Raw genomic sequence first — 26,781 nt, 5'->3', positions numbered from 1 at the left:
CCAGCGTAAAGGTGAACCAGTAATACATAGACCATGAACTGCAACTTGAACCCACAGACATGGAGCCAGTTCAGTGCTGAGGCAAGTGAAGTCAAAGCACTTGGCTCGCTGTCGGGAAACTCTGGTGAGCCACCGGACACCATGTGCAATTTGTCCAGACAAAGCCGGGCGTGGATGTATGTCGGACAAGGGGGAGCCGCCTCGAGTGCCCAACCATCCCGTTCCGTGAATGACCACTTCACCCACACCTCGCAGCAGCCAACGAGATCGCGAACCACCCCCCCCCCCCACTGAGTGTCCAGACATCTGGACCATGGTGCTGAATTGAGGGCAGTACAAGCCCATCACTCCCTGTAGTAACGTGGGCTTCCTCCTCCCTCCCCAAAGCTCAAAGTAAATTTGGTATCAAAGTGTGTACGTGGCACCATATATAGCCCTGAGATTCATTTGGACCGAGACCCTTCATCAGGACTGAAAGAAAGATGACAAGTCAGAGTAAGAAGGTGGGGGGAGGGGAGGAAGAATTACAAGGTGGTAGGTGATAGTTGAAACTGGGAGAGGCGGAAGTAAAGGGCTGGGAGGTATTGCACGATCGGATAAAGGACTGGAGGAGGGGGGATCTGATAGGAGAGGATAGAAGGCCATGGAACAAAGGGAAGGAGTAATATGAGAGAGAGGTGATAGGCAGGTAAAGTGAGGGAGGGAAACAGGAATGGAGGGCAATTACCTAGAAATCGATGTTCATGCCATCAGGTTGAGGCAGTAGAGGAGGCTATGGGAAGTAGAATTGAAATGGCTAGCTACCCAGAGAAGGATTGAAAATACATTTATTATCAAATTATGTATGCAGTATACAGCCCTGAGATTCGCTTTCCCACAGACAGTCACGAAAGAAAGAAAACCGTGGAACCCTTTCAAAGAAAAAACATCAAATATCACCACCCCCCACACGCAAAATATAAAATCACACAAACAGCAACAAAAAAAACGAGCAAAAACACAGAATATAAAACAAAATCAAAAGACATATATCGGTATAGTTCAGCTCAGTGCTCATTATCTCCAGATAATCTACAATCCATGTTGGTTAGTTCCCATTGGTCAGTGCATCAAAGGATATGGTGAGAAGGCAGGTGGATGGAGTCGCGTGCAGTGGCGGCGCCAGAGATTTTTTCTTGCTGGTGCTACAGTGGGGCTGAATTATTCAGTGATGGTGCTGAGGGATGTACTGTATGGTAATAGGTATTTGTAAGGTCAGATGCATGGCATTCAAAAGTCAGTTTCAAGCATTATGTGCCTACTATAAATGCCTCTGTTGATTCACAAACAACAGCAATTGATAGATATAATATAGAAGTGAACTGTTACAGCGTCAACAGCATCGGAAACAACCCGGGCTACACAGAGCATAAACAAACAAACCAACAGAGCATCCGACCCACAGCGCACAACATGAACCACGCACCAATCCCGCTATCAGCATCAAATGCGTGCTTTTCAACTGAAAAACACAACACTAACCCACAATGTCCACTGCTATTCGCATTACAGAGACAGACAATGCCAAAAGATACACCGTTATTAAAGTCAAATAAGGCAAACAACAGATGCAAGGCTTTACCAGGAGTTGGACAAATCGTACTCTGACCATGCAATACCTCAAATAATTCGGCTACTGAATTTAAAACAAAAATCAACAGAATCACCGCTTGGAAGTCTAAGCAAAACCAGTAGGTTTAATAGCAGTAAATGTAATATTTTAGGATTTGCAGGAAACATAAGGACCATGGGGTATCCACCACAAAGTAATAATAATAATTAGCATTAGTCTTGGCCCAAATTTTTTTAAAAAATCAACTGCACTCACCATTGATGTTTTCAGAGAAGCACAATCCGTCTGTTGTGATTGGTGGTGAAAGTATCAATGATTTTGTGGATGTCAAGTGCTTTGGTCCTCCGGCTGTTTATGGCCAACAGAACCAAGTTGCTGTTCCGAGCATCGCCGCTTCTATTCCTTAAGTAGTTTTTGAGGTGTGTGAGGCAAGAGAAACTCCGTTTGCACGAGGTAAATGTCACAGGTAGAGTCAGTGATATGCAGATTAGTTTGTATAAATCTATAAATGCATTGCGGTAGGGTCTCATTAGAGCTAGAAATTCCACCGTGTCATTCACTGTCTGTCCTCGCTTTTGTTTGTTTCCAGCAGACGCTGAACCTGATGTAGCTCTGCAGTCAGGTTCACTTCAGTCACTCCATAGTATTGGGCCATTGGCCAAAAACAATTCTTGTCTAGGAAGAACTTGTGTTTGGGGCTCAATGCTGAGACTCCAGTCAGGACACCCCCAGTCTCAACTGAGAACCGTCTTTTCATTTCAGTCAGAAGTCTGTCTGTAACTGGATAAAAACAGCGCTTGCGAAGGTCATCAGAGGATGTGACAGCTGTGCGTTCAGTTTGGGCCTCAACAACAAAATCATGTAGGCGGCGGGGTGGCTGGGCCTGTCTCCTTTCATGTGTTCTGCTCTGTATACCGGCCTTGTCGCACAGGTCCCTAGCTCTTGTCTGAATTTCACCCCGTGATTCCTCTCCCTGTTTTGCTGAGAGTGCATTGATAACAGACTGAGCCAAGTCCACAGCAGATGAAAGGTCCAAACTGGGAGATTGTAGCTGGTCTGACATGAACTTGGTGACTCGGAATAAATCCTCAAACAGAGTGAGAAGTAAAGCAAACTGCTCGTCAATCAGTCCATTTACAGTTCTGGCCTCCGTTTTCCTCCATGCATTTGGTTGACCCATAATATCCTGTAGTGTAGCTAGAATGGCAGGGAGTGATTTCCTTATAGCCCACAAAGCTGCATACTGCCATGCCCAGCGTGTATCTGACAATTTCTTCAAGTCCACGGGCTGTGCAGTTGATTCCAGTTCTCTCTGTTTCTTCGTGAAAAGATAGTGGGCAATAGAGTTTGTAAAGAAATTGTAAAGCAGCTGCACAGTTTCAAAAAACTCACCCGCCCGCTTATTATACATTGCTCACAACGTCCACTAAAAGAAGGTTAAGTCTGTGAGCATGGCAGTGTATATATAATGCCTGCGGGACCTCTTTCCTGAATCTCTCTTGTATCCCATTATTGCACCCGGACATCACTGCCGCCCCATCATAACACTGACCTATACACGCTTTCTTATCAATAACACACTGGGCGAGTGTCTGTACAATGCTTTTAAGAAGTGACTCTGTGTCCAACCCTTCTGCTGTAGTGAAGTGCAAGAATTCTTCAAGCACTGTTTCGTTATTCAAATACCGCACCACCACTGATATTTGCTCCTTTTTAACTCAAATCTTTACTTTCACCCACCATGATGGCAAAATGTCCAGCCTCCTTGATTTCTGCATTTATTTGATGTCTGACCATATCTGCCATAATACCCATAATTTCATTTTGGATATCGTGATGGGTGTTTTTTGCATTTCCAGGATTGTCCTCTTTTTTTTTTATCTACAGTCTTATCAAACTGTCCAATTACACTGAGACACTCAACAAAGTTTCCCCTGTTACCAGATCCATCGTTCTCCCGGTGTCCTCGCTGGGCAATGCCTTGGCACGCAGTATAGCGTAGAGACTCAACCACTGCTCTCATATACTCACAATTTTCTTGGACAATCTTTGCATGTCCCTTGTCAAGCATATTTCCCAATCTTGAACCGTCTTGTTTTCTCAATTTGAATTCGGCCCGTGCCTCCATAGCAAGCTTATGAGCTGCTCTTACATGGTGGGTTTTGAAAGCTGTTGTAGCTTTCCGCCAGTTGCGGTAACCGGTGACAGTGAAGGTAGACTCAGAATGGAACCCATGTCCTCCACACAGGAAATGCCTGCATGCGAGCAGAACGTAACATCTTTTGTGATTGATTATTCCAGCCAGTCAAACTGATTGGCAAACTGTTGCGAGCAGTGAAGGGTACTTTTTCAATGCTGGCTGACATTGCTAACAGTATTCCCACTAGCACTGAGAGCAGCTTCATCCACTCCAGAATCCCACTCCATTTCTTGTTCCTCTACTTCATCCTCACACTCCTTCGATGAACTGCTGTCATCCTCATCCCCACTTACTTCTTTCTGCATGTCGCTTTCAATTACGACAGGCTCAGGCTGAGACACCACTGATTCCTCTGGATGAGGTTGTTTTCTCACTGAAGATCGATCCATTTTTCACGCCGGCCAAAATAATGCACGTGCCAGGCCCATGTTAGCTTGTAAAAGCACAATGTGTGTGTGTGTGTGTGTGTGTGTGGGGCATCCGTTAGTCTCGCAAGACCATGGATCTGCGCCTGGATGTATACTATCAATCTCTCACATGAGTGACATCACCACCTTAAGTGATCTTAGATCAGCTTAACTGATCTGAGGACAGCAACGGCAAGACATTGACAACGAATGAATAAGCAGAAGTGTAGAGTGGATCTGACAGAGTTTATAACTTTATTGCTGCGTGGGTGCTATGGTAATTGGGGGTGCTGTTTCACTAGATGAACTGGAGAAACAAGCCGTATTCAAAACTATACAGAGAAAGCAAAGCAGCTGCAATTTGCATGTGAAATTTCAGTTAATTTCTTGATGGTGCTATTGTAATTTCTACTGGGGCTATAGCAGCAGCTAGCACCACCTCAGCGCTGCCCCTGGTTGTGTGAGATCAAGGATCAGCCATGATGGAATGACGGAGCAGACTCGATGGGCTGAATGGCCTAATTTGGTTCCTATATCTTTTGGCCTATGGTCTAATAATCATAACCTTGCTCCAGCGCCATCTGCTGACAGGATTGAGGGAGAGAGAGAGAGAGAGATCACTGAAACACAAGGACTTTCCCTTTGGAGCAGTGAGCTAGACTTCCACACACACACAGACACAGACACTGAACACTCGCTCACTCTCTGCACCTGCGTCGATTATTTCAATCTTCCTCCCTGAATAACAGAATAATAGGTCTGCGAGCCTACAAAGTGCACACCACTGCTCTGCAGCACCCTCTACCCCTGATGTAAAGAAGCCCCTGGGAGCTGCAGAGGCTGGGAGAGGGCAGGGGTTGCGGACGAGGGAAGGTAAATGGACTCGTATTCCCAACAGCACTGTGAACAGGAAGGCTGCAGTGAACTTTCCCCAAAGAGTGTTGGCGAACTCACACTAGTAGGTGGCCATCACGTGGCGAACTCACAGGAGGGAAGGAGGCCTTTCAGCCCAAACCATTCACACAGACAGTGTTGCCCGGTGAACTAGTCCCATCTGCCCGCGTTTGTCCCTGACCCTCTGAACCACACCATGTACTTATCGAGATGGCTTTTAAATGTTGCCTAAACCACTATTTCTGGCAGCTCGTTCCAAATGTGCACCACTCTGTGTGAGGAAGCTGTGTCTGCTGTCCTTTTAAATTTCTTAAACTAGTGCCCTCTTGTTTTTAGCATCTTTAGAAAAAAACCGTATGCTTTCATCCTGAGTATGTCTGTCAGGATCTTGTATCCTTCTGTCAGGTCACCCCTCAATCTCCCATGTTTCAGGGAATTAAGTCCCAGACTTCACAATCTCTCCTTGTATCTGAGGCCTCCAAGTCCGGGCAACATCCAGGGTGGTTTCTGTAGTGACAGCTTTGCTGTATGAAAGGAGAAGGGCCTTTCTGGGCCTACACCATAAAGTTTTCTGGAATGAGATGTAATTTTGTCTGTACTTCATGCGTCCCCTACTGAGGCGTATTGGACTGACGGACTGGTTTCCGGGCCATGAGACTGAGATATCTCGGATCAGGTCTGCATGTCGCATAAAGAGGATTCTAGACTGAGAAGAAAAATATTTTTCATATGATGGTGAATCTTTATTTGAAAATAAAATTAAGGAATTGAAAAACACAGGGAACTGGCACGGGAAATCTTCAAGGCCAGCATACATCAATAAGGTTTAATCTAGTTTGGTGTAGACTATATGGGCCCAAGGGGTATGTTTCTGTACTGTAGTGCTCTATGCCATCAGCCATGATCATATTGAATGGTGGGATAGATCTGAGGGGCTGAGTGGCCAACTCTTGCTCATACTTTCTGATTGAAAACAAGTGTGAGGTCCCAAATATGCTCGCCAACATATTCCCATTTCTTAACCTCATCCAAGCCCCATGCCCTCTTCCACCGCTGGAGCACCCTCTGGTCATAAACCCTCACCCCAGATCCTTCCCTCCCTCTCTATCTTTGTGCTCATCACAGACACACTCTCACTAGACCTCCCCACTCAATGGACCTCATCCTCCTGGGGTCCGGTTCCAACCACCCCTACAATTGGGGTCATGCAGCTGGGTTGGTGGGGGGGGGGGGGGGGGGGGGAGTTATAATTAAAGTCGGCAGACACTCTCGAGATGTTATCTCCTTTAAGGCGACCTGCCTTTAAAAGACGCAATTTCCGCTGCGGCTGCGGCTTCAAGATGGCGGACCTCCTCGGTTCAATACTGAGCTCGATGGAGAAGCCGCCGACCGTCGGCGACCAAGAGACCCGCCGCAAGGCGCGAGGTACCGAACGGGCACCGAGTCCCCGCGCTTCCCCGGGGCGTTACCCGCACCGTTTCCCCGTCGCCTTTGCGCCCGCGCGCTGACGCGAAATCCGAAGAACTATTGGGCGTGAACCCCGTGCTCTACGCCCTCTGTGATTGGTTGGGATAGGCTGCTAGTCTGGTCCTCCCTGCTTCACCATTGCTTCAGCTGCATGTCAACACTTTGCCGAGGGGGCGGGGATATTGCTGAATTGGTCAATCTGGGTGTCACCGCGCCAATCAGATCTGGTTGAGTCCTGAGCTGGTGCTTCCGCATCGCCTACCCTGAACCGTCAGTAAGGCCCTTCGGTCCATCCATCCATGCTACCCCTCAATATTGATCGCACTCTCTAGTCTCGGCCTGTCCCTTGGTGATTCAGGTGTAAATCCAGATAATCCCTCAGCCTTGTGAGGGACTCTGCTCCCACCACCTCCTCAGGCAGTGTGGTACTGATTGCATACCCTCGGCCCAAACCAGGGCTCCACGGATCCCTTGCTTAATGGGATAAAAAAGGTTGGGAAGCCCTGGCCTAAACCCACGTTTCTGCCATAGGGGGATCTATTTCCTCACCAGGTGCTTCCTTATCCTCCTTTGCTCCAAGGCAAACAAACTTCACTGCTGGGCTACACTCTGCTGATGTCCCTTCTTGGTCTACATACACTCGTTTGGTCAAAAGGCCCGTGTATATGTTGTGTGACTCTGTGACCACCACCTCCCCCCAACCCCACACCCCAATCCTCTTGCCCACTGTTCCCATCTGGGGAATCTCCTGAGGCACCTAACACAAGAGAAAAATTCAAGGGAGGTTAGATCATTTTAATTTTTAAGTTTAAGGAACATATGTGTACTGTACACAACCTTGAGATTGGTCTTATTGCAGGGAGCCACAAAACAAAGAAACACAATAGAACTCATTTAAAAAAAAACACACAAAGGTCATCAAACAGCGAGTATGGGGGGGGGGAATAAAACAATTTGTGCAAACATGTAACAAAAATTAAACAAAAAACACACAGAACATGAACGGCAGATGAGTCCACAGCCATGGAGCCAGTTCAATGCTGAGACAAGTGAAATCCGTGTAGGAGAGCCGTGGCTGCCAGCTGCAGCCACAGAGCTGGTTCATCACTGTGCCGCTGGTTACAGGCCAAAGCTTCAGGATCAGTTCAGCACTAAAGCAAGTAACTGCAGTGGAGTAGTGAGTTGAACAATGGTTCGTCATTTGCCCTCAATCAAATTATGCAAATAAAGCAGTTTTTAAAAAGTGAATGCAAACATCTGGAACATGAAGTGTAGAGTCCCCAAAAATGAGCCCACAGCTACGGTGCTGAGGTGAGTGAAAGCCAGCCCGGAGCCCCAGCAGCTGTGGGCAACAACTGCTCCTGAACTTGGTGGCCTGAGACCCAAGACTCCTGTACCTCCTGCCTGATGGCAGCAGCAAGAAGAGAGGGAGACTGGTCAAATGCAGGCAGATGGCGCTGAACGCCCGTTCATTTTCCACTCTTGTCCTTGATGATTTTAATCTTGCTCAACGCTTTAATCGGCACAGAGTAATGGCGTCAACCACGGGTTCGTGTTCCGCCATCAGGAATCGATGTAGCTGGCCCCAGCGATGGCCACCCCAGCCATACCTGTACTCTCCACTCTCATCCTCGCCAAAGCTCCCAGGGAATCACAAAAATGTCTGATCAATTAATTAGCTAAAAAATATGTTCTTAAAAGGGAAGTTACAGACTGCAATCGATTGCAATTCGGAAGAAGTATATCTAGAAGAAGAGTATCTAGTTGTTTTGTGAGCAGTGTGCAACTTGGTTGCTTGCTTGGGAAGCTGCTAATTTTTTGGAAGAATTCATTTTTAATTTGGAGATACAGCACGGTAACGGACCTGTCTGGCCCAATGAGCCCATGTCACCTGGTTACACGCATGTGACCAATTAACCTACTAACCTGTATGCCTTTGAAATGTGGGAGGAAACCGGAGCACTCGGAGGAAACCCACGTGGTCACAGGGGAAATGTAGAAAATCTTTACAGACAGTGGTGGGATTTAAACCCGGATCGCAGGCTCTGTAATAGAGTTATGCTAACCAGTAATCCCACCAGGAACACAGAAATTGGTGAGGAGCAGGTGAAGCAAACTGGGTGAGAGGGGCTTGGTTCTACATAAATGCTAGAACAGAATAATGGGCAGAAAGGCCTGTCACTGGAATTCTACCAATGAAGCAGCTCCTGCTCAGAGACACCCTCCCAGACCCGTGAGCACAGAGTCATGTAGGTGAGTTGTAGTAATTCTCCCACATGCTCTTCTTTGTCCGGGCAGTGACACCGGCTGCTTGATAGCAGACTGGACAGCCGCAGTCAGCTGGGGGCATATGTATAGTTAGCTGGGGGCATTGTATAACCAGCTGGGGGCGTATGTATATCCAGCTGGGGGCGTATGTACAAATGTTTGTATAACCAGCTGGGGACATATGTATATCCAGCTGGGGGCGTATGTATAACCAGCTGGGGGCGTATGTATATCCAGCTGGGGGCGTATGTACAAACGTTTGTATAACCAGCTGGGGGCGTATGTATATCCAGCTGGGGGTGTATGTACAAACGTTTGTATAACCAGCTGGGGACATATGTATATCCAGCTGGGGGCGTATGTATAACCAGCTGGGGGCGCATGTATATCCAGCTGGGGGCGTATGTACAAACGTTTGTATAACCAGCTGGGGGCGTATGTATAACCAGCTGGTGGATATCGTACTGCTGTAGTACGCAACCTTGAGATTGGTCTTGTTGCGGGGAGCCACAAAACAAAGAAACAGAATAGAACTCATTTAAAAAAAACACACATAACAAAGGTCATCACACAGCCAGTATGGGGGGGGGGGGGAATAAAACAATTTGTGCAAACATGCAACAAAAATTAAACAAAAACCCACACAGAACATGAACCGCAGACCTGTTGAACAAAGAGAGGTCTTTGGGTACAATGCTCATAGTTCCCTCAAAGTGACAGTGCAGGTAGTCTGGGTAGTGAGGAGGTACACGGTATACTTGCCTTCGTGGCAGAGGCATTGTGTGCAAGAGTTTGGGTGTCCTCTTGAATTTGGCTAGACAGGGGCTAGAGCATGCACTTCTGGGCACCATACTATAGGAAGGGTGTGATTAAGTTAGAGAGGGTGCACAAAAGATTCAGTTTGCTTGGAATTCAGCTACCAGGAGGGATTGGACAGGCTGGGGTTGATTTCCCTAGAGTGAAGGAGGCTGAGAGGTAAGGTTATGAGAGGCATAGAGTGGCTAGTTACAGTGTCTGTTCCCCCACAGTAGGGGTGTGTAAACCTAAAGGGTACAGGTTGAAGGTGAGGGGAGAGAGGTTTAAAGACAATCTTAGGAATAAATGTGGTTCTTATCTGGAATAAGCTGCCAGAGGAGGTGATGGAGGCAGGAACTGTGCTTAAGCGACAACATTTAAGAGGCACCCGGACAGATACTGAATAAACAGGGCATTGAAGCATATGAGATAAGTGTAGATAGGCTAGGTCAGCAGGGATGTGGTGGGCTGAAGGGCCTGTTACTACAAACCCCATTTCCAGAAAAGTTGGGATATTTTCCAAAATGCAATAAAAACAAAAATCTGCGATATGTTAATTCACGTGAACCTTTATTTAACTGACAAAAGTACAAAGAAAAGATTTTCAATAGTTTTACTGACCAACTTAATTGTATTTTGTAAATATACACAAATTTAGAATTTGATGGCTGCAATACGCTCAACAAAAGTTAGGACAGAGTTAAAATAAGATTGAAAAGTGCACAGAAACAGTCATGCTACTGTGACAATTATAGCCACCTGGGCTCGGGAGTACTTCGGAAAACCATTGTCACTCTGAAACTGTATTACGCAAGGAGGAAGCCATACATCAACTCTATGCAGAAACGCCGGCGAGTTCTCTGGGCCCGAGCTCATCTCAGATGGACCAAAAGATTGTGGAACCGTGTGCTGTGGTCAGATGAGTCCACATTTCAGCTAGTTTTCGGAAAAAACGGGCGTCGAGTTCTCTGTGTCAAAGATGAAAACGACCATCCAGATTGTTATCAGCGAAAGGTGCAAAAGCCAGCATCTGTGATGGTATGGGGGTGCATCAGTGCCCACGGCATGGGTGAGTTGCATGTATGTGAAGGTACCATTGACTCTGAGGCGTATATTAGGATTTTAGAGAGACATATGTTGCCATCAAGGCGACGTCTCTTCCCGGGACGTCCATGCTTATTTCAGCAGGACAATGCCAGACCACATTCTGCACGGGCTACAACAGCGTGGCTTTGTAGACACAGAGTGCGTGTGCTTGACTGGCCTGCTGCCAGTCCAGATCTATCTCCTATTGAAAATGTATGGCGCATCATGAAGAGGAGAATCAGACAACGGAGACCACGGACTGCTGACTGTTGAGTCTTATATCAAGCAAGAATGGACAAAATTTCCGATTGCAAATCTACTACAATTAGTATCCTCAGTTCCAAAACGATTAAAAAGTGTTGTTAAAAGGAAAAGTGATGTAACACAATGGTAAACATGCCTCTGTCCCAACTTTTGTTGAGTGTGTTGCAGCCATCAAATTCAAAATTTGTGTGTGTTTACAAAATACAATTATGTTGGTCAATGAAACTATTGAAAATCTTTTCTTTGTACTTTTGTCAGTTAAGTAAAGGATCACATGAATTAACATATCACAGATTTTTGTTTTTATTGCATTTTGGAAAATATCCCAACTTTTCTGGAAATGGGGTTTGTATATCGTACAACTCCATGACTGACTCTGTGACACTATACCCCTATTCCATTACACTCCCTCGTGCCCAGCCATTCATAGTATTTGTGTCATCTACAAACTTAACAGCTTGGCTGTGTTTTTGTACAACACTTATAAAATATGCTATAAACAACAAATCCCTATGGAACACCACCTGTCACAGACACTAGTCAGAATAACACTTCTCCACTACTGCCCTTTGTCTCCCGTGGCCAAATCAATGGTGAATCCAGTGGTGAATCTCCCTCGATTCCTTGTCTTTTAATCTTCTGGATTAGACGGTCATGAAGGACAAAACTTTTCATATATACCACAAACTAGAGAGATTCCAGCAGGGAACTTTGTGGTGCACCTCTGGTCACAGACCTCTAGTCAGAGTGACACCCCTCCACCGCTACCCTCATCAACGAGACCACAAGCACTTGAATGAACAAGGCAGAGAAGGCTTTGAACCAATTGCTGGGATGGCTGCCATGAACAGTCTGGATTAAAGAGTTTGTTTCAGTGCTGTGCAATTCCACAAGGAAATCCCAGTACCGTGACCCGGTGTGGATTAAAGACCCTGTTTCAGTGCTGTGCAATTCCACAAAGAAATTTGAGTGGTGTTCTGCATAGGTACGTTCCAATGAGACAGGGAAAGGATGGTAGGGTATAGGAACCGCGGTGTACAAAGGCTGTTGGAAATCTAGTCAAGAAGAAAAGAAAAGCTTATGAAAGGTTCTAAAATCTAGGTAATGATAGAGATCTAGAAGATTATAAGGCTAGCAGGAAGGAGTTTAAGAATGAAATTAGGAGAACCACAAGGGGCCCTGAGAAGGCCTTGGCGAGCAGGATTAAAGAAAACCCCAAGGCATTCTACAAGTGTGTGAAGAGCAAGGGGATAAGACATGGGAGAATAGGACCTATCAAGTGCGACAGTGGAAAAGTGTGTATGGAACTGGAGGAGACAGCAGAGGTACTTAATGAGTACTTTGCTTGGAAAAGGATCTTGGAGATTGTAGGGATGTCCTGCAGTAGATTGAAAAGCTTGAGCATATAGGCATTAAGAAAGAGTATGATCTGGAGCTTTTGGAAAGCATCAAGTTGGATAAGTCTCCAGGACTGTACGAGATATACCCCAGGCTACTGTGGAGGTGCGGGAGGAGGTTACTGAGCCTCTGGCAATGATCTTTGCGTCATCAATGGGGATAGGAGAGGTTTTGGAGGATTGCAGGTGTTGTTCCCTTATTCAAGAAAGAGAGTAGAGATCGCCCAGGAAATTATAGACCAGTGAGTCTTACTTCAGTGGTTGGTAAGTTGATGGAGAAGATATTGAGAGGCAGGATTTATGAACATTTGGAGAGGCACAATATGATTAGGAATAGTCAACGTGGCTTTGTCAAAGGTGGATAATGCCTTATGAGCCTGATTGAATTTTTTGAGGATGTGACTAAACACATTGATGAAGGTAGAGCCATAGATGTAGTGTATATGGATTTCAGCACGGCATTCGTTAAGGTACCCCATGCAAGGCTTATTGAGAAAGTAAGGAGGCATGGAATCCAAGGGAACATTGCTTTGTGGATCCAGAACTGGCTTGCCCACAGAAGGCAAAGAGTGGTTGTAGACAGGTCATATTCTATGTGGAGGTTGGTGACCAGTGGTGTGCCTCAGGGATCTGTTCTGGCAGAGGAGCGTTACTCTGACTGGAGTTCTTTGCCAGGTGGTGTTACACAGGGATCTGCTGTTTGTTGTATGTATTATAAAAATGTACAAAAATGTAGCCAAGGTGATTAGTAAGTTTGCAGTGACACAAATACTATGAATGGTAGAGCATGAGGGAGTGTAATGGAACAGAGGGACGAGGAGGACGAACACATAGTTCATTGAAAGTGGTGCCACGGTAGACGGTGGTGAAAAAGGTGTTTAGCACACTGATCTTCATCAGTCAGGGCACTGAGTGTAGGAGTTGCAGTTGTATAAGTCGTTGGCGAGGTTGTACTTGGAGTGCTGAGTACTGTCTTGGTCACCCTGTTAAAGGAAGGATGTGGTTAAGTTAGAAAGGGTCCAGAGAAGTTTTATGAGGATGTTGCCAGAGTTGTAGGGAGAAGTTGCACAGGCTAGGTCTTTACTGCTTGGAATGTAGGAAAATTGAAGGGTGATGTTATAAAAGTGGTTAAAGTAATGAGAGTAGATGGTAACTGCCTTTTCCTCAGGGGAGGGGATAGAATTAGGGTGAGAGGGCAAGATTTGAAAGAAACCTGAGGGGGCAACTTTTTCACACAGAGGGCGGTGAATATATGGAACGAGCTGCCAGAGGAAGTGGTTTCGGCAGGAACAACAGCATGATTGAAGAAACACATGGAGGGGCGGGGCTTGGAGAGAGATGGGCTGAATGCAGGAAATTGGGACTAGCTGAGAGGAAGCAAGTTTGAAAGAGATGTGCGGAGCAAGATGATTTTACACAGAGGGTCATGGGTGCCTGGAGCAGGCTGCCAGGGGAAGCAGAGGTGATAGCAATGTTTAAGATGTTGTTAGGCACATAAGCAGGAAGGGAGTGACGGACATACAATAGATCATATGCAGCCAGATGCACAGTTTAAGTTGACAATACGGATGGCAGAGACGTTGTGGGCCGATAGGCCTGTTTCTCTCCGATAATGTTTTATGTCCATGTGAGGACTGTGAATGTCTGGGTGTCCCAGGTGGGTATAGCTCAGTCACAGAGTGAGTGCAGATGTTGTAACCCTTGTGCAGAATCTCTGCTATTGCTGACATATCGCTGCTGCAGCAGGGTGCTGGGTGGCTGGGAGCCTCTGCACTATCTCAGCGCTGTGGCTGTGACTAGTGGAAGCAGTCTTTACTGTCATCACTGTCAAGCTGTTGAACATGACCTTGTTCATTTGTTTTCTACCCAGAGCAAGCTGCCAGATTAAAAAAGATGCAAGAGGAGGACAAGAAACAGAAAGCAGAATTCAGGAAGCGGGTGAGATTTACAGGGACTTGGTGGCCCTGTGAAAAGTTCCCTCTTTTCATCCCATCACACACTCCCGGGGTCAGGCATGGAGAGACACTCCCTCTGCATCATCTCTTCACTTACTCCTGGGGTCAGTAACAGAGTAAAGCTCCCTCTACTCTGTCCCATCAGACACTCTCAGGGTCAGACACAGACTGAAGCTCCCTCTGCATTGTCTCATCACACACTCCCGGGGTCAGACACAAAGCGAAGCTCCCTCCACACCATCCCATCACACACTCCCGGGGTCAGACACAGAGTGAAGCTCCCTCCACACCATCCCATCACACACTCCCAGGGTCAGACACAGAGCGAAGCTCCCTCCACACCATCCATCACACACTCCTGGGGTCAGACACAGAGAGAAGCTCTGTCTACACCGTCCCATCGCACACTCCCGGGGTCAGACACAGAGAGAAGCTCCCTCCACATCATCCATCACACATTCCCGGGGTCAGACACCAAAGGAGGCTCCCGCTATACTGTTATATCACATGGCCGCTGGAACAGTGTTTTGTCATTATAATACCAATACACCCCAATTCCTCGCCCAGGTCACCTGGTGCATTTTGGGTGGGGAAGGGTCTCATTCCTGTCTCATCGAGTTGTACAGCCCAGAAACAGTCCCTTCAGGCCACCATCTCCATGCTGACCATCTGCCCGTCCACACCAATCCCACTTGCTGCATTCGGATTGTACCCTAGTGTCCCAAATGTGGAGAATGCATCTGGTTCCACCAGCACCTCTGGTCATCAACACTCTGTGTGTAGATAAAATAACTTCAAATTCCATTTACATCCCACTTGTTTCACCTTAAACTATGTCCCCTTGTTTCTGATATCCTTTCCATGGGGTAAAGAGCCTGCTTGCTACTCTATGCCTCTCATCATCTGGTATATCTTTGTTTCATTTCTCCTCAGCCTCCACTGCTCAAGGGGGCAAAAAACAGTCTATCTAACCATTCTGTGTAACTGAAATCAGCTAAATCCAGGCAACAGCCTTCTGCATTTTGCACTCTCTCTGTAGTGTTGCCATGTCTTTCATATAAGACCAGTGACCAGAACTGGACACAGTGCTCCAAGTGTGGCCTAAACCAAACTTTGTAAAGTTTTCACAGCATAACTTTTACACTGATTGCCCCAAACTATGAAGACAGGCATGCCAGACACCTTCTCTATTCTGTCGACCTGTGTTACCAGTTTCTGGCAACTATGGATCTGAATCCCTTAGGGCAGTCTGTTCTACAACATTCCCTAGAAATAGCTCCTTTGTCATGTCCTACCTAGGTGTGCTACAGCTGACCTGCGGCAATGCCTCACCCAGACAATGATCCGCTACAGGTGAGTTAATATAAGAGCTGGAGCCTTTGTCCCTGATGCCTGTTCTCTTCTCACATCCCAGTCCTCTCTCCTGGAGATCTCCAGCTGGCTCAGAACACTTGCCATGGGGGATGTGCATCCTCAAAAAAGGGGCAACGACCTCTTGTTCAGGGAATATAGACTCAGCAAGGCCACAAGCATTACTCTACTGTTATGTGTTCATCCCTGGAGTGGTGTGGTTCTATATTACCGTGTCATCCGGGGGTGGTGCATTTCTAGATTACCAGGTCAGCTGGGATGGTGTGGTTCTAGACCTCCTGACTACCCTGTGGTTGTATGGTTCTAGATTACCTGCCCGTCTTGGGTTGGTTGGGGTTCTAGATCTCCTGGCCAGTCTGGAGTAATGTGGTTCTAGGTCCCCTGGCCAGACTGGGGTGGTGTGATTCTAATTCTCCTGTCCAGCTTGGACTGCCATGGATCTAGATCTCCTGGCCAGCACAGGGTTGTATGGCACCAGATCCCCAGCTAGCTTGGGGTGGTGTGGCGCTAGAACTCCTGGGTAGCATGTTGTTGTATGGCTCTAGATCACCTGGCCTGCATGGGTTGATGGAGTTCTAGGCATGCTACCCTGTCTGGACTGGCACGTATCTAGATCTCCTGGCTAACCTGTGGTTATGTGGTTCTACATCCCCTGGCCAGATAGAGGTGGTGTGGTTCCAAATTACCTTGGCAGCCCAGGGTGGCTTGATGCTAGATCCGGCTAGCTTGTGGTTGTGTACTTCTAGATCCCCTGGCCAGCCTGGGATTGTGTGGTCCTTAAACACCTGCTTTTCATGGGTGGTGTTTCTAGATCCCCTGGTGAGCCCATTATCTCTGTGTTGGAGCCCTCTTGCATCCTGGTGCCAGCTGCATCTGGAGTGGTTGCTGTTTTCTGTTATCATCCAAACTAACTACATAAGGAACAGCTAAAGGAAGTCTGTTAGTCCCACGACCGTCAAGGCCAGTGTAACGGTCATGACCATGCTACTTTCCTAGCCTCGGAAATGGATGGGAAGTTACATTTTGGTCTGACTTGGCCAGGATATCTAGAACTACATCATTCCGGGCTGGCCAAGTGATCGAGACGACACCACGCAGACTGGCCAGGAGCGAAGGAGCAACACCTCCCCAGGGTGGCTAAAAAATCTGGAACCACACCACTGCAGTCTGCCACCATTCCATACTGGCCAGGAGATCTAGAACCAGACCACACTGGCTGGGCAGTTGATCTAGAACCACACCACCATGGCCAGGGCAAGAGATATGGATAACCACACTCTTTAAGTGTGGACGTGGAACAGAGGAGCATAATTTGAGGTTGGTTCAGGTTACACCAACTCCTCTCACCTGGTCTGTGGGCTCCAATACAGAGGGGCTGCTCCGGTTGAAGCCCCCCTTCTCCAGTGTGGACCACGGCTGTGTGCCATCCATACTCTCTGGACAGGGAGCACGTGGTGTCCTCTGGTTTGTTCCAGCCTCCCAGACAGAGACATACGTGCAGCCTGGCCACAGAAATTATTTGCCTTTGTTTTTACTTCAACACAACTCCCTGACTTGGGCCAGCGGCATACGGATGATGCAGATTATGATAATCTGTCTGCTCTACCCCAACAGATGGAGAAGTTGATCTCAGATTTTATCCAGAGCAGTGCACAGAGGAGTAAGAAGTTTGACCCAATGAACAAGCTGGAGAGAAGCATCTTGTAAGTATGGCCCTGAGGCACAGGGATGCTTGGGTCAGGGGCGGGTTCCCTACACCTCCTCCGTCAGGGTAACTGCTGATCCACTGCCTCACCCTCTACACCTCCACTCATGCTAAATCCACCCCAATCCAGAATTAATCTCCTCTCACATTAGATCATGTTTCACCAGCTTTAGTGAGCTGCCTTTCTATACAGAAGATGCAATTAAACATTGTAAATTATTTGACAGTGCACCCTTAGCACTCCCCGTTTCCCCTCTCTTCCTCCATTGTTCTCCTCAACTCCCTCTCCTTTGCCCTCTCCCTCAGCTCCACCTCCCCCCATCCTTCAACTTCCACCTTCTCCCCTCTCTCTTCCCTCCCTCAGCCCCCTTTCTCTCCCCTTGCTTGTTCTGCCTGTCTAATTTGCCCAACTCCTCTCCATCTTCCCTCCCTCACCCCTAAACTTTCCCTCCCCCTCCCTCCGTGTCTCCTTCACCTTCACCTTTGCCCTCTCCTTCACATTCCCTTCCGTCAACCCCCACCTTCTTCTCCTTCCCTCACCTCCACCTTTCCCTCTCCACCTCCCTCAGCTCCACCCTCCCTCCTCTCTCTTCCTCTCTGTGTCTCCCTCGCACCCTGGGTCTCCCTTGCCGTCCCTCTCCCTCAGGCCCTCCCCCTTTCTCCTGTGCCCTTTTCTCCCTGTGTATCTCAGTACCCCCATTTTACCTCGTACCTCTGCCCCCCCACCCCACCCTGCCGATTTCAGGGCTGAGCTGCCCGTCACTCACCGTGTCTCTGCTCCCCTGTGCCCAGGCATGATGTGGTCGAGGTGGCTGGGCTGACCTCGTTCTCATTCGGAGAGGATGATGACAATAGATATGTGATGATCTTCAAGAAGGTGAGAGCCTGGGGTGGCTGGGGGAGAATGGGGGTGGGGGAGGGCTGGGACAGTTCGAATGCAGAGGGTACAATTGGTCTGATGGCTGTGGGTGATCGACTGTCCTACCCTCATTTATTTATTCATTAATCCTGACACCTGTGAGGTGATGCATTCTGGGAAGTCAGATAGTGCTATGACATAGTGGTAGGTTGTGTTGGATCCTGATATTTTTGTGATATAGATATTTGAAAGTCAAGAATGAGGGTTAAAATGTGTTGCTTACAACCGTTTTATTAAGCTTTCACCTCTGTGACTATGTGGGATGGGTTTCCTCCCACATTCCAAAGACATACCGATTGGTAGGTTAATTGGTCATTGTGAATTCTCCTGTAATTAGGCCAGGGTTAAATCTTGGGATTGCTGGATAGGGCCAGAAGCGCCTAGTCTGCACTGTTTCTCAATCAATAAACCTGAAACTCTTACTCTTACAGACATCCGAAACAGGAAAAAACCCTAAGAATGAGTGACAGAAGCATTAGAACCCCAAAGCCCCCCCCACTCCCTCACACAAGAGGCAGCAAAAGTATCAACTTTTTTCCCCCTCCCCTTCCCCACACTCACACCAACAAAGCAGAGAGAGAAGAACAAAAGTGCCATGGTCATTGGCATTTTGTACATTAACTAACTCCGACTAAAAAGATAAAAAAATTCCAGTGACTGGTAACAATAACCAATGAAATTGCCAGATTCAAGTGAGGTCATACCTGCTACAGAAAAACTGAGAAGCTTCTCGAAGTTTAGCCGTGCTTCAAATACTGCAAGAATCACTGAACAATTATACATTTATAGGTTTTGATATAAACATACAAGCAAGCATGGGAAAGATAAACTCCAAGAAAAATACATGAAAGGTAACAATTCCACAGCCTAACAAATGTTGAGGAGTGTTGATGAACAGGGAGACCTTGGGAGAACTCAGAAAGGTCAGATTGGGGTGGTGTGAAGAGGAGAGGTGACACTTTGTCTTCACTGGTCTAGAGTACTCAGTGTAAGAGATGGGGGTGTGATGTTGCAACTTCTAGCTCGCACTCAGTGCTGTGTACAGTTCTGTTCAGGGAGGATGGGTCTGAGCGGGAGAGGGTGCAGAGGAGATTCACCATGATGTAACCCTGGACGACTGAAGTTCTGTAGAGAGATTGGAGAGGCTGGGCTTGTTATCCCCAGAACAAAGGAGGGTGAAGGGTGACGTGAGACAGGTATATAGAGTCGTAGATAGCGTAGAGAGTCAGAATCTTTCTCCCACGGTAGGTAGGGGTATGAAACAACAAGATGGTGGCGGGGGGGGGCAATAGTTTTATAAGGAATGTGATGTGTGTTTTTACACAGTGATTGATATTAGGAGCTGGTGGAATCGGATACAGTTACTAACAGAAATTTAGACAGACACTTCAACAGGTGAGGTGCAAAAGGATGCGGTCCTAATGCAGACAACTGGGACTATACCCATGCTGAAAGATTGTCCATGTGGAGAGTGGGCTGAAGAGGCTGCCTCCGTGCTTTACAAATCTGATTCTTTTCCTCTTTCTAGGAATTTGCTCCCTCAGATGAGGAGCTGGAGGCGTACCGGAGTGGAGAGGAGTGGGACCCTCAGAGAGCTGAGGAGAGAAAGCGCAGCAAGGTAATGAATGTCGGGAGCACTCCTTCCCCCCAATCTGACCCCACTGCCTCCCGTCCCACTTTCTCACCCCACTCTAGCCATCATTGCCCACTAGCCCTGTTACTCCACCCATCCCAAACCCTACCTCCACTCTGCACATCACTGTCCCCAACCCCCCTCACACCTCCCACTGACTCCCTCACTCTTCCCATTCTGTCTATTACTGCCCCCCACCCACCTCCATACTACAACTCTGTCCCTCGCTGCCTCTTACATCCTCAGTTCTCCCACTCTGCCCACACACCCCCACACTGCTCCTCCAATACCCTCCCTACTCCCACTGCCCTCGCCCCCACACTCCACATGGCTCTCAGATGGAGCATCTCTACAGGTCAGTTAATGCCATCCCTGCGACCTGCTGCCCTTATTAGCTGAGTGGTTTAGCTGAAATCAACTATGCAGGCAACTTCCAATGCCCTTTCTTGTGGTCTCCTCTTACTTTCCCTCCTGTCCCTGTCCTAAACCCCCTCCTACCAAAAGGGCTTGCCGTCCCTAGCCTACCCCCTGTCTTAAACCTTTACTATCCATGGTCTTGTTGTCCCCTCGCACCCCTCTCTGCTACCCAAGGGTCTTGCCTTCCTGAAAACCCCTCCCCATCCTATTAAAATGTACTGTCCCCCCCCCCCACCCCGCCGCAGGCAGCTGGTCCCGTCTCCTGCCTCCCCTGTACCAGAGAGGTAGGAACTATTTCTATTGCTGTGAGTGACCGACTTCATCCCACTTATGAGAATGTGTGAGTGAGAGGAGATGTTGGGGACTTGTTCCCAGCCTGTGATGAGAGGGTGTGAGTGAGGGGAGGTGTTGGGGACTTGTTCCCAGCCTGTGATGAGAGGTCATGAGTGAGGGGAGAAGTTGGAGATTTGTTCCCTACCCGTGATGAGAGTGTGTGAGTGAGGCATAGTGTTGTGGACTTGTTCCCAACCCGTGATGAGAGGGATAATATTGGGGACTTGTTCCCAGCCTGTGATGAGAGGGTGTGAGTGAGGGGAGGTGTTGGGGACTTGTTCCCAGCCTGTGTTGAGAGGGTGTGACTGCGGGGAGGTGTTGGGGACTTGTTCCCAGCCTGTGATGAGAGGGTGTGTGTTTGAGGATGTGATGGGGACTTGTTCTCAGTCTGTGATGAGAGGGTGTGGGTTTGGGGATGTGATGGGGACTTGTTCTCAGCCTGTGATGAGAGGGTATGAGTGAGGGGAGATGTTGGGGACTTGTTCTCAGCCTGTGATGAGAGGTTAAGAGTGAGGGGAGGTGTTGGGGACTTGTTCCCAGCCTGTGATGACACAGTTTTCCCTGCCGCAGGAATTGGCGCAGAAGGAGGCGGAGCAGTCTGCAGAGCACGGACCCTCGCAGGAATCCTCCCCCCACTCCAACTACAAACAGAAATACAGCCATTTGATTGGCACCGTGGCTGCCAAAGAGGGAGCACACACCTTGCAGGCAAACAAGGCCTATGGCTGCGGTATGTGAGCGGGTGCACAGACTGACACGGGATTGACACTGGTGCAGGGAACCCGGTAGTGACATACACATTGGAGGCTGCCTGCCAGTGTCCAGTCAGTGGGTGGAGCCTCTGTCTCACAGCTTCATCTTGACTTTGGTGATGTCTGTCTGCCGTTTGCACCACCTTCTTTTTGGGTTTTCCTCAGGGTGCCACTGTTTCCTCCCATGTCCCAAAGTGGTGGCTCACTGGCTGCTGAAAATGACCTCTTAGGGTGTGGGTGGGAGGCAGAATCCGGGGCACTTGCTGCGAGTGAGGGGAGAGTGTAAAAGATGAGTGTAGGGCTGAAGTACAGTGGCATGCAAAAGTTTGGTCAAAATTTCTGTTACTGTAAATAGCTAAGCCAGTAAAAGATGACCTGATTTCCAAAAGGCATAAATTAAAGATGACACATTTCTTTAATATTTTAATCATTTTTTATTTCCATCTTTTACACTTTCAAAATAACAAAAAAGGAAAAGGGCCCGAAGCAAAAGTTTGGGCACCTTGCATGGTCGTTACTTAGTAACACCTCCTTTGGCAATTATCATAGCTTGTAAACACTTTCTGTAGCCAGCTAAGGGTCTTTCAATTCTTGTTTGTGGGATTTTCACCCATCCTTCCTTGCAAAAGGCTTCTAGTTCTGTTTTTTTTTAATACTTCATTTTCAAAATTTTCAAAAAAAAATCAACAAAAACATACCAGCTCAGACATGTATAAAAATGAAATAAGCAAAAAAAAAGGGACATAACATTAGAGGGATGCCTATTGTACAAAGTACTCAAAAATACTAAACATTAAATCTCAAGTGAGGGCCGTGAGAAATCAGCTGGGGGTAAATTGTGCATCTGCCCCCGGCCTCGTCCAGGTAGGCAAGAAATGGATCCCAGATAGCCGAAAATTTTTTATTTGAATTGGTTCTCAAGAACCTAAGTTTCTCCATCTGTATGACTGAGATCATATCAGCCATCCATCTCCAAAAGGAAGGAGGAGAAGGTGATTTCCATTCCCTCAAGATAAATCTTTTGGCAACAATCATCCCCAGCAACAGAGACTGTTGTATGGCTGCAGGGAAACAAATAGTAGATTGCGAGCAGCCAGGTATAGCGAGACCAGCTTCCAAGGGGAAGGATCTTTATAGGCCTTTGAGTACCAGTCAAATATCTTGGACCAAAATCCAGTCAGTAATGGGCAAAACCAAAAGGTGTGTGACAATGTGGCTTCCGTCCCTTGGCATCTATCACACATTGGCGAGACAGAAGGGTAAATCCTGTGCATTCTAAATTTAGAGTAGTGGAGATGGTGGACAACTTAAACTGGATCAGTTGGTGCCTGCTGTTAACAGAGCAAGCCTGTATCATAGACAAACACTTGTCCCAGGCAGCTTCAGAGCATGCACTGCTCTTTTGAGGTCTATCCACAGATTTTGATGATGTTTAGATCGGGGGACTGTGAGGGCCATGGCAAAACCTTCAGCTTGCGCCTCTTGAGGTAGTCCATTGTGGATTTTGAGGTGTGTTTAGGATCATTATCCTGTTGTAGGAGCCATCCTCTTTTCATCCTTGGCTTTTTTATAGATGGTGTGATGTTTGCTTCCAGAATTTGCTGGTATTTAATTGAATTCATTCTTCCCTCTACCGGTGAAATGTTCCCCGTGCCACTGGCTGCAACACAAACCCAAAGCATGATCGATCCATCCTCGTGCTTAACAGTTGGAGAGGTGTTCTTTTCATGAAATTCTGCACCCTTTTATCTCCAAACATAGCTTTGCTCATTGCGGCGAAGTTCTATTTTAACTTCATCAGTCCACAGGACTTGTTTCCAAAATACATCAGGCTTGTTTAGGTGTTCCTTTGCAAACTTCTGATGCTGAATTTTGTGGTGAGGACGCAGGAAGGGTTTTCTTCTGATGACTCTTCCATGAAGGTCATATTTGTGCAGGTGTCGCTGCACAGTAGAACCGTGCTCCACCACTCCAGAGTCTGCTAAATCTTCCTGAAGGTCTTCCTGATTTGCCTTTCTAGTAATCCTACGAGCAGTTCTCTCAGAAAGTTCTCTTGGTCTTCCAGACCTTAACTTGACCTCCACCGTTCCTGTTAACCGCCATTTCTTAATTACATTACGAACTGAGGAAACGACTATCTGAAAACGCTGTGCTATCTTCTCATAGCCTTCTCCTGCTTTGTGGGCATCATTTATTTTAATTTTCAGAGTGCTAGGCAGCTGCTTAGAGGAGCCCGTGGCTGCTGATTGTTGGGACAAGGTTTGAGGAGTCAGGGTATTTATAAAGTTTTGAAATTTACATAACCTGGCCTTTCCTAATGATGACTGTGAACAAGCCATAGCCCCAACAAGCTAATTAAGGTCTGAGACCTTGATAAAAGTTATCTGAGAGCCCAAATCTCTTGGGGTGCCCAGACTTTTGCATGATGCTCCTTTCCTTTTTCTCTCCCCCCACTCTAAAATTGTACAAAACAAAAATAATACACTAATCTTGCTTAAAGTGTTGAAAAGAATGTTTCATCTTTAACTTTATGCCTCTTGGAGATCGGTTCATCTTCTACTCACTTAACTATTCACAGTAACAGAAATTTTGATGGGGGTGCCCAAACTTTCGCATCCCACTGTAAATAGATTGGGCGAAGGGCTTGTTTCCATGCTGTGTGTCTTCTGTATAACAACCATGATGATATTCAGGCCGTGTTCCACTCCCAGAGCCTGTTCTACGGCATCTTCCTGCCTCCAAGATCACCATGCCATCAGCTCTGGCCTCTCTATGCACACAGTTTGGTGACTTCTCTGCAGTTCTCTCCCCCAAGCCTCACCTCCTCTGAGCAGAGTTACTGGGCTTGATTTCCCCAGAATAGAAACAGGGGGAGACAATGATCTCTCTGAAGAAGATGATATGCTCTGTTTAGCCCAGAACCTGCTCCTGTCTCAGGTCATTCGCCTGAGTGACCTCAGTGGGTCCAATCTCTCCCTCGCGCCCAGTTTGCAGAATAAGTTGCTTCATCAGACCTGATGAAGGATCTCCATTGATGCTGCCTGACTGCAGAGTCCCTCCAGCCTTTTGTGTGTGTTGCATCAGCAGAATTCCTTGTGTTTGTTTATTGTTTCGCCATGCTACTGAAGCAGGTTACCTGATTGGATTCACCATGCTGATACTGCATTCACCCGTGCTGCAGTAGAGGCTGCTCGCTCCTGAATGACCTTGGGACGTGATGAGAAGGGGAGATGAGCTCAGGCAGTGCCAGTCCTTCTTAATCTCCTTACCTCTCCACCCTGCTAGTCCGGCCCCCTGCTCTGCTAGATTACCTCTCCACCCCGCTGGCACAGCCCTCTTCCCCGTTACAGACATCCAACAAGGTCGTTTCAGTCTTCTAGCTGCAACTGTGAATGGTGTAGGTTAATACAGTACAGGTTACCCACCCACTTTCCACTGGTGCCTGGCTTCCTGCTCCCCCTGCAGTGAACCTCTTTCCTGTTACTGTGGCAACTTCCCAATCAATCTGCTCCACAAAGCTTCCAGAGAACCTACCCACGTGGGCATAAGTCGCAGGGGTCAGCTTTGGGTCCACCACTTTTCACACTATATGTTAACATTATATGACAGAATTGAATCGCTTTATGGGCAAGTTAGTGGACAATATGAACATAGGTGGAGGGGCAGGTAGTGATGAGGAAGCAGGAAAAGAAGTGGCAGATGGAATACAGTATAGGAAAGTGTATAATCATGCACTTTGGTAGATGGAATAAAATCATAGACTGTTTTCTGTTTGGGGAGACATTTCAGAAATCAGAGGTGCTAAGGGACTAGGGTGTCCTGGTGCAGAATTCCCTAAAGGTAAATTTGCAGGTTGAGATGGCAGTAATGAAGGCAATTCAAGAGGACTGTAATGCTGGGGATTTATAAGGCATTGGTCATACCACGTTTGAAGTATCTTGAGCAGTTTTGGGCCTCGCATTCAAGAGAGGATGTGCTGGCATTGGAGAGGGTCCAAAGGAGGCTCATGAGAATGATTCCAGGAATGAAAAGGTTAACATATGAGGAGCATTTGTCGGCTCTAGGCCTGTGCATGCTGGAATTTATAAGAATGGGGGGAATCTCACTGAAACCATTTGAAAATTAAAAGGCCTAGATAGAGAGGATGTTTCCTATAGTTGGGGAGTCTAGGACCAGAGAGCACAGCCTCCGAAGACAAGGACATCCTTTTAGAATGAGGAGGAATCTTTTTAGCCTAAGGATGGCGAATCTGTGGAATTCATTGCTACAGAAGGCTGTGGAGGCCAAGTCATTGGGTATATTTAAAGAGGAGGATGATAGGTTCTTGGTTAATAAGGGCGTCAAAGGTTACAGGGAGATGACGGAGAATGGGTTTGAGAATGAAAATCAATCAAACACGATGGAATGGTGGAGCAGCCATGATGGGTTAAATGGCCTAATTCTGCTGTTATATCTTATGGTAAAAGCTGTTGGTACTGCCTCACCTTTGCTGCCCTCCTTTCTCAGTGCCCACAGCCAACAAGCGAGACACGCGATCCATTGAAGAGGCGATGAACGAAATCAGGGCGAAGAAGAAGATGAAGGTGTTGGATGAAGGAACAGGCGTGTCAGGGGGCCCTTGACGCCTTGCACCCTCCTCCCCCTTCCGTGCTGAGTGACCTTCCTGGCAAGATCCGAGGCCTCGTGCAGGCCAGGCCCTGCCCCTGCTGTTAGAAGCATGCTTTCAACTGGGGGGTGGGGGGGGGGGAAGGAGGTGTGGTTGGTTTGTGGGGATGTGGGCTTCCTACAGGGAGTGGGTGGGTGGATGAACTTGAATTGAGGGGGTGGGAATGGAAGATTTAAGGCGGTGGTTCAGTGGGGTCGGTGAGAAAATAGATTGATTGGGTGGGGCGGGGGAGTAGATATGGTTGGGGGAGCAGGTCTCTGGCACAGTTCAATGAATGTGTGTGGTCGGCAGGAACCTATGCGGGCGAGTCCTGCTTTGCCCCATCATGGTGAGGGGAAATGGACTGCCCCTCTGAGTCTGTGCAGGGCTGTGGGTGATGTTTCTTTTCTGGCAGACATAGCTGCTCTGAATGTGCCGACTGCTGCCCCTCCAGGCCTCTGGCTCCCTGCGCCCAGAGCTACTGGTTGCACCTGTCCTGGCCTTGTGAACAGTGTCAGCGTGACTCCAGCACCAAGGCTGCAGGCCATACCAACTCCAGTCAGAAGAGCTCCTGTCCATGGTGATGGCTGCAATCATGGGTGATTTTCTAGCAAAGGCTTCCTGGGCAGGCCTCATTCCCCTTCCTCTCCCCCCCACACCA

The 26,781-nt window shown here is 47.7% G+C and overlaps 1 protein-coding gene across 2 annotated transcripts; it reads left to right on the top strand.

The window, feature by feature from the left end:
• Positions 1-6,428: 6,428 nt before the first annotated feature.
• On the top strand, positions 6,429-26,204 carry spag7 (sperm associated antigen 7). Of its 2 annotated transcripts, none has more exons than XM_072258513.1 (7): positions 6,429-6,538; positions 14,261-14,328; positions 17,331-17,419; positions 18,214-18,298; positions 19,869-19,958; positions 21,294-21,453; positions 25,982-26,204. In XM_072258513.1, the coding sequence occupies exons 1-7, from the start codon at positions 6,454-6,456 to the stop codon at positions 26,095-26,097; spliced, it is 693 nt and encodes a 230-aa protein (XP_072114614.1). In that variant the 5' UTR covers positions 6,429-6,453; the 3' UTR covers positions 26,098-26,204. The 2 variants fall into 2 exon arrangements, with proteins under 2 accessions (XP_072114614.1, XP_072114615.1); XM_072258514.1 differs by lacking the exon at positions 6,429-6,538 and adding an exon at positions 13,800-13,852.
• Positions 26,205-26,781: the final 577 nt, after the last annotated feature.

Source organism: Mobula birostris, chromosome 5 (genome assembly GCF_030028105.1).
Source record: "Mobula birostris isolate sMobBir1 chromosome 5, sMobBir1.hap1, whole genome shotgun sequence".
Classification (NCBI taxonomy): domain Eukaryota; kingdom Metazoa; phylum Chordata; class Chondrichthyes; order Myliobatiformes; family Myliobatidae; genus Mobula; species Mobula birostris.
Note: the sequence above shows the minus strand (reverse complement) of the source record. Positions and strands in the feature narration are given on the sequence as shown.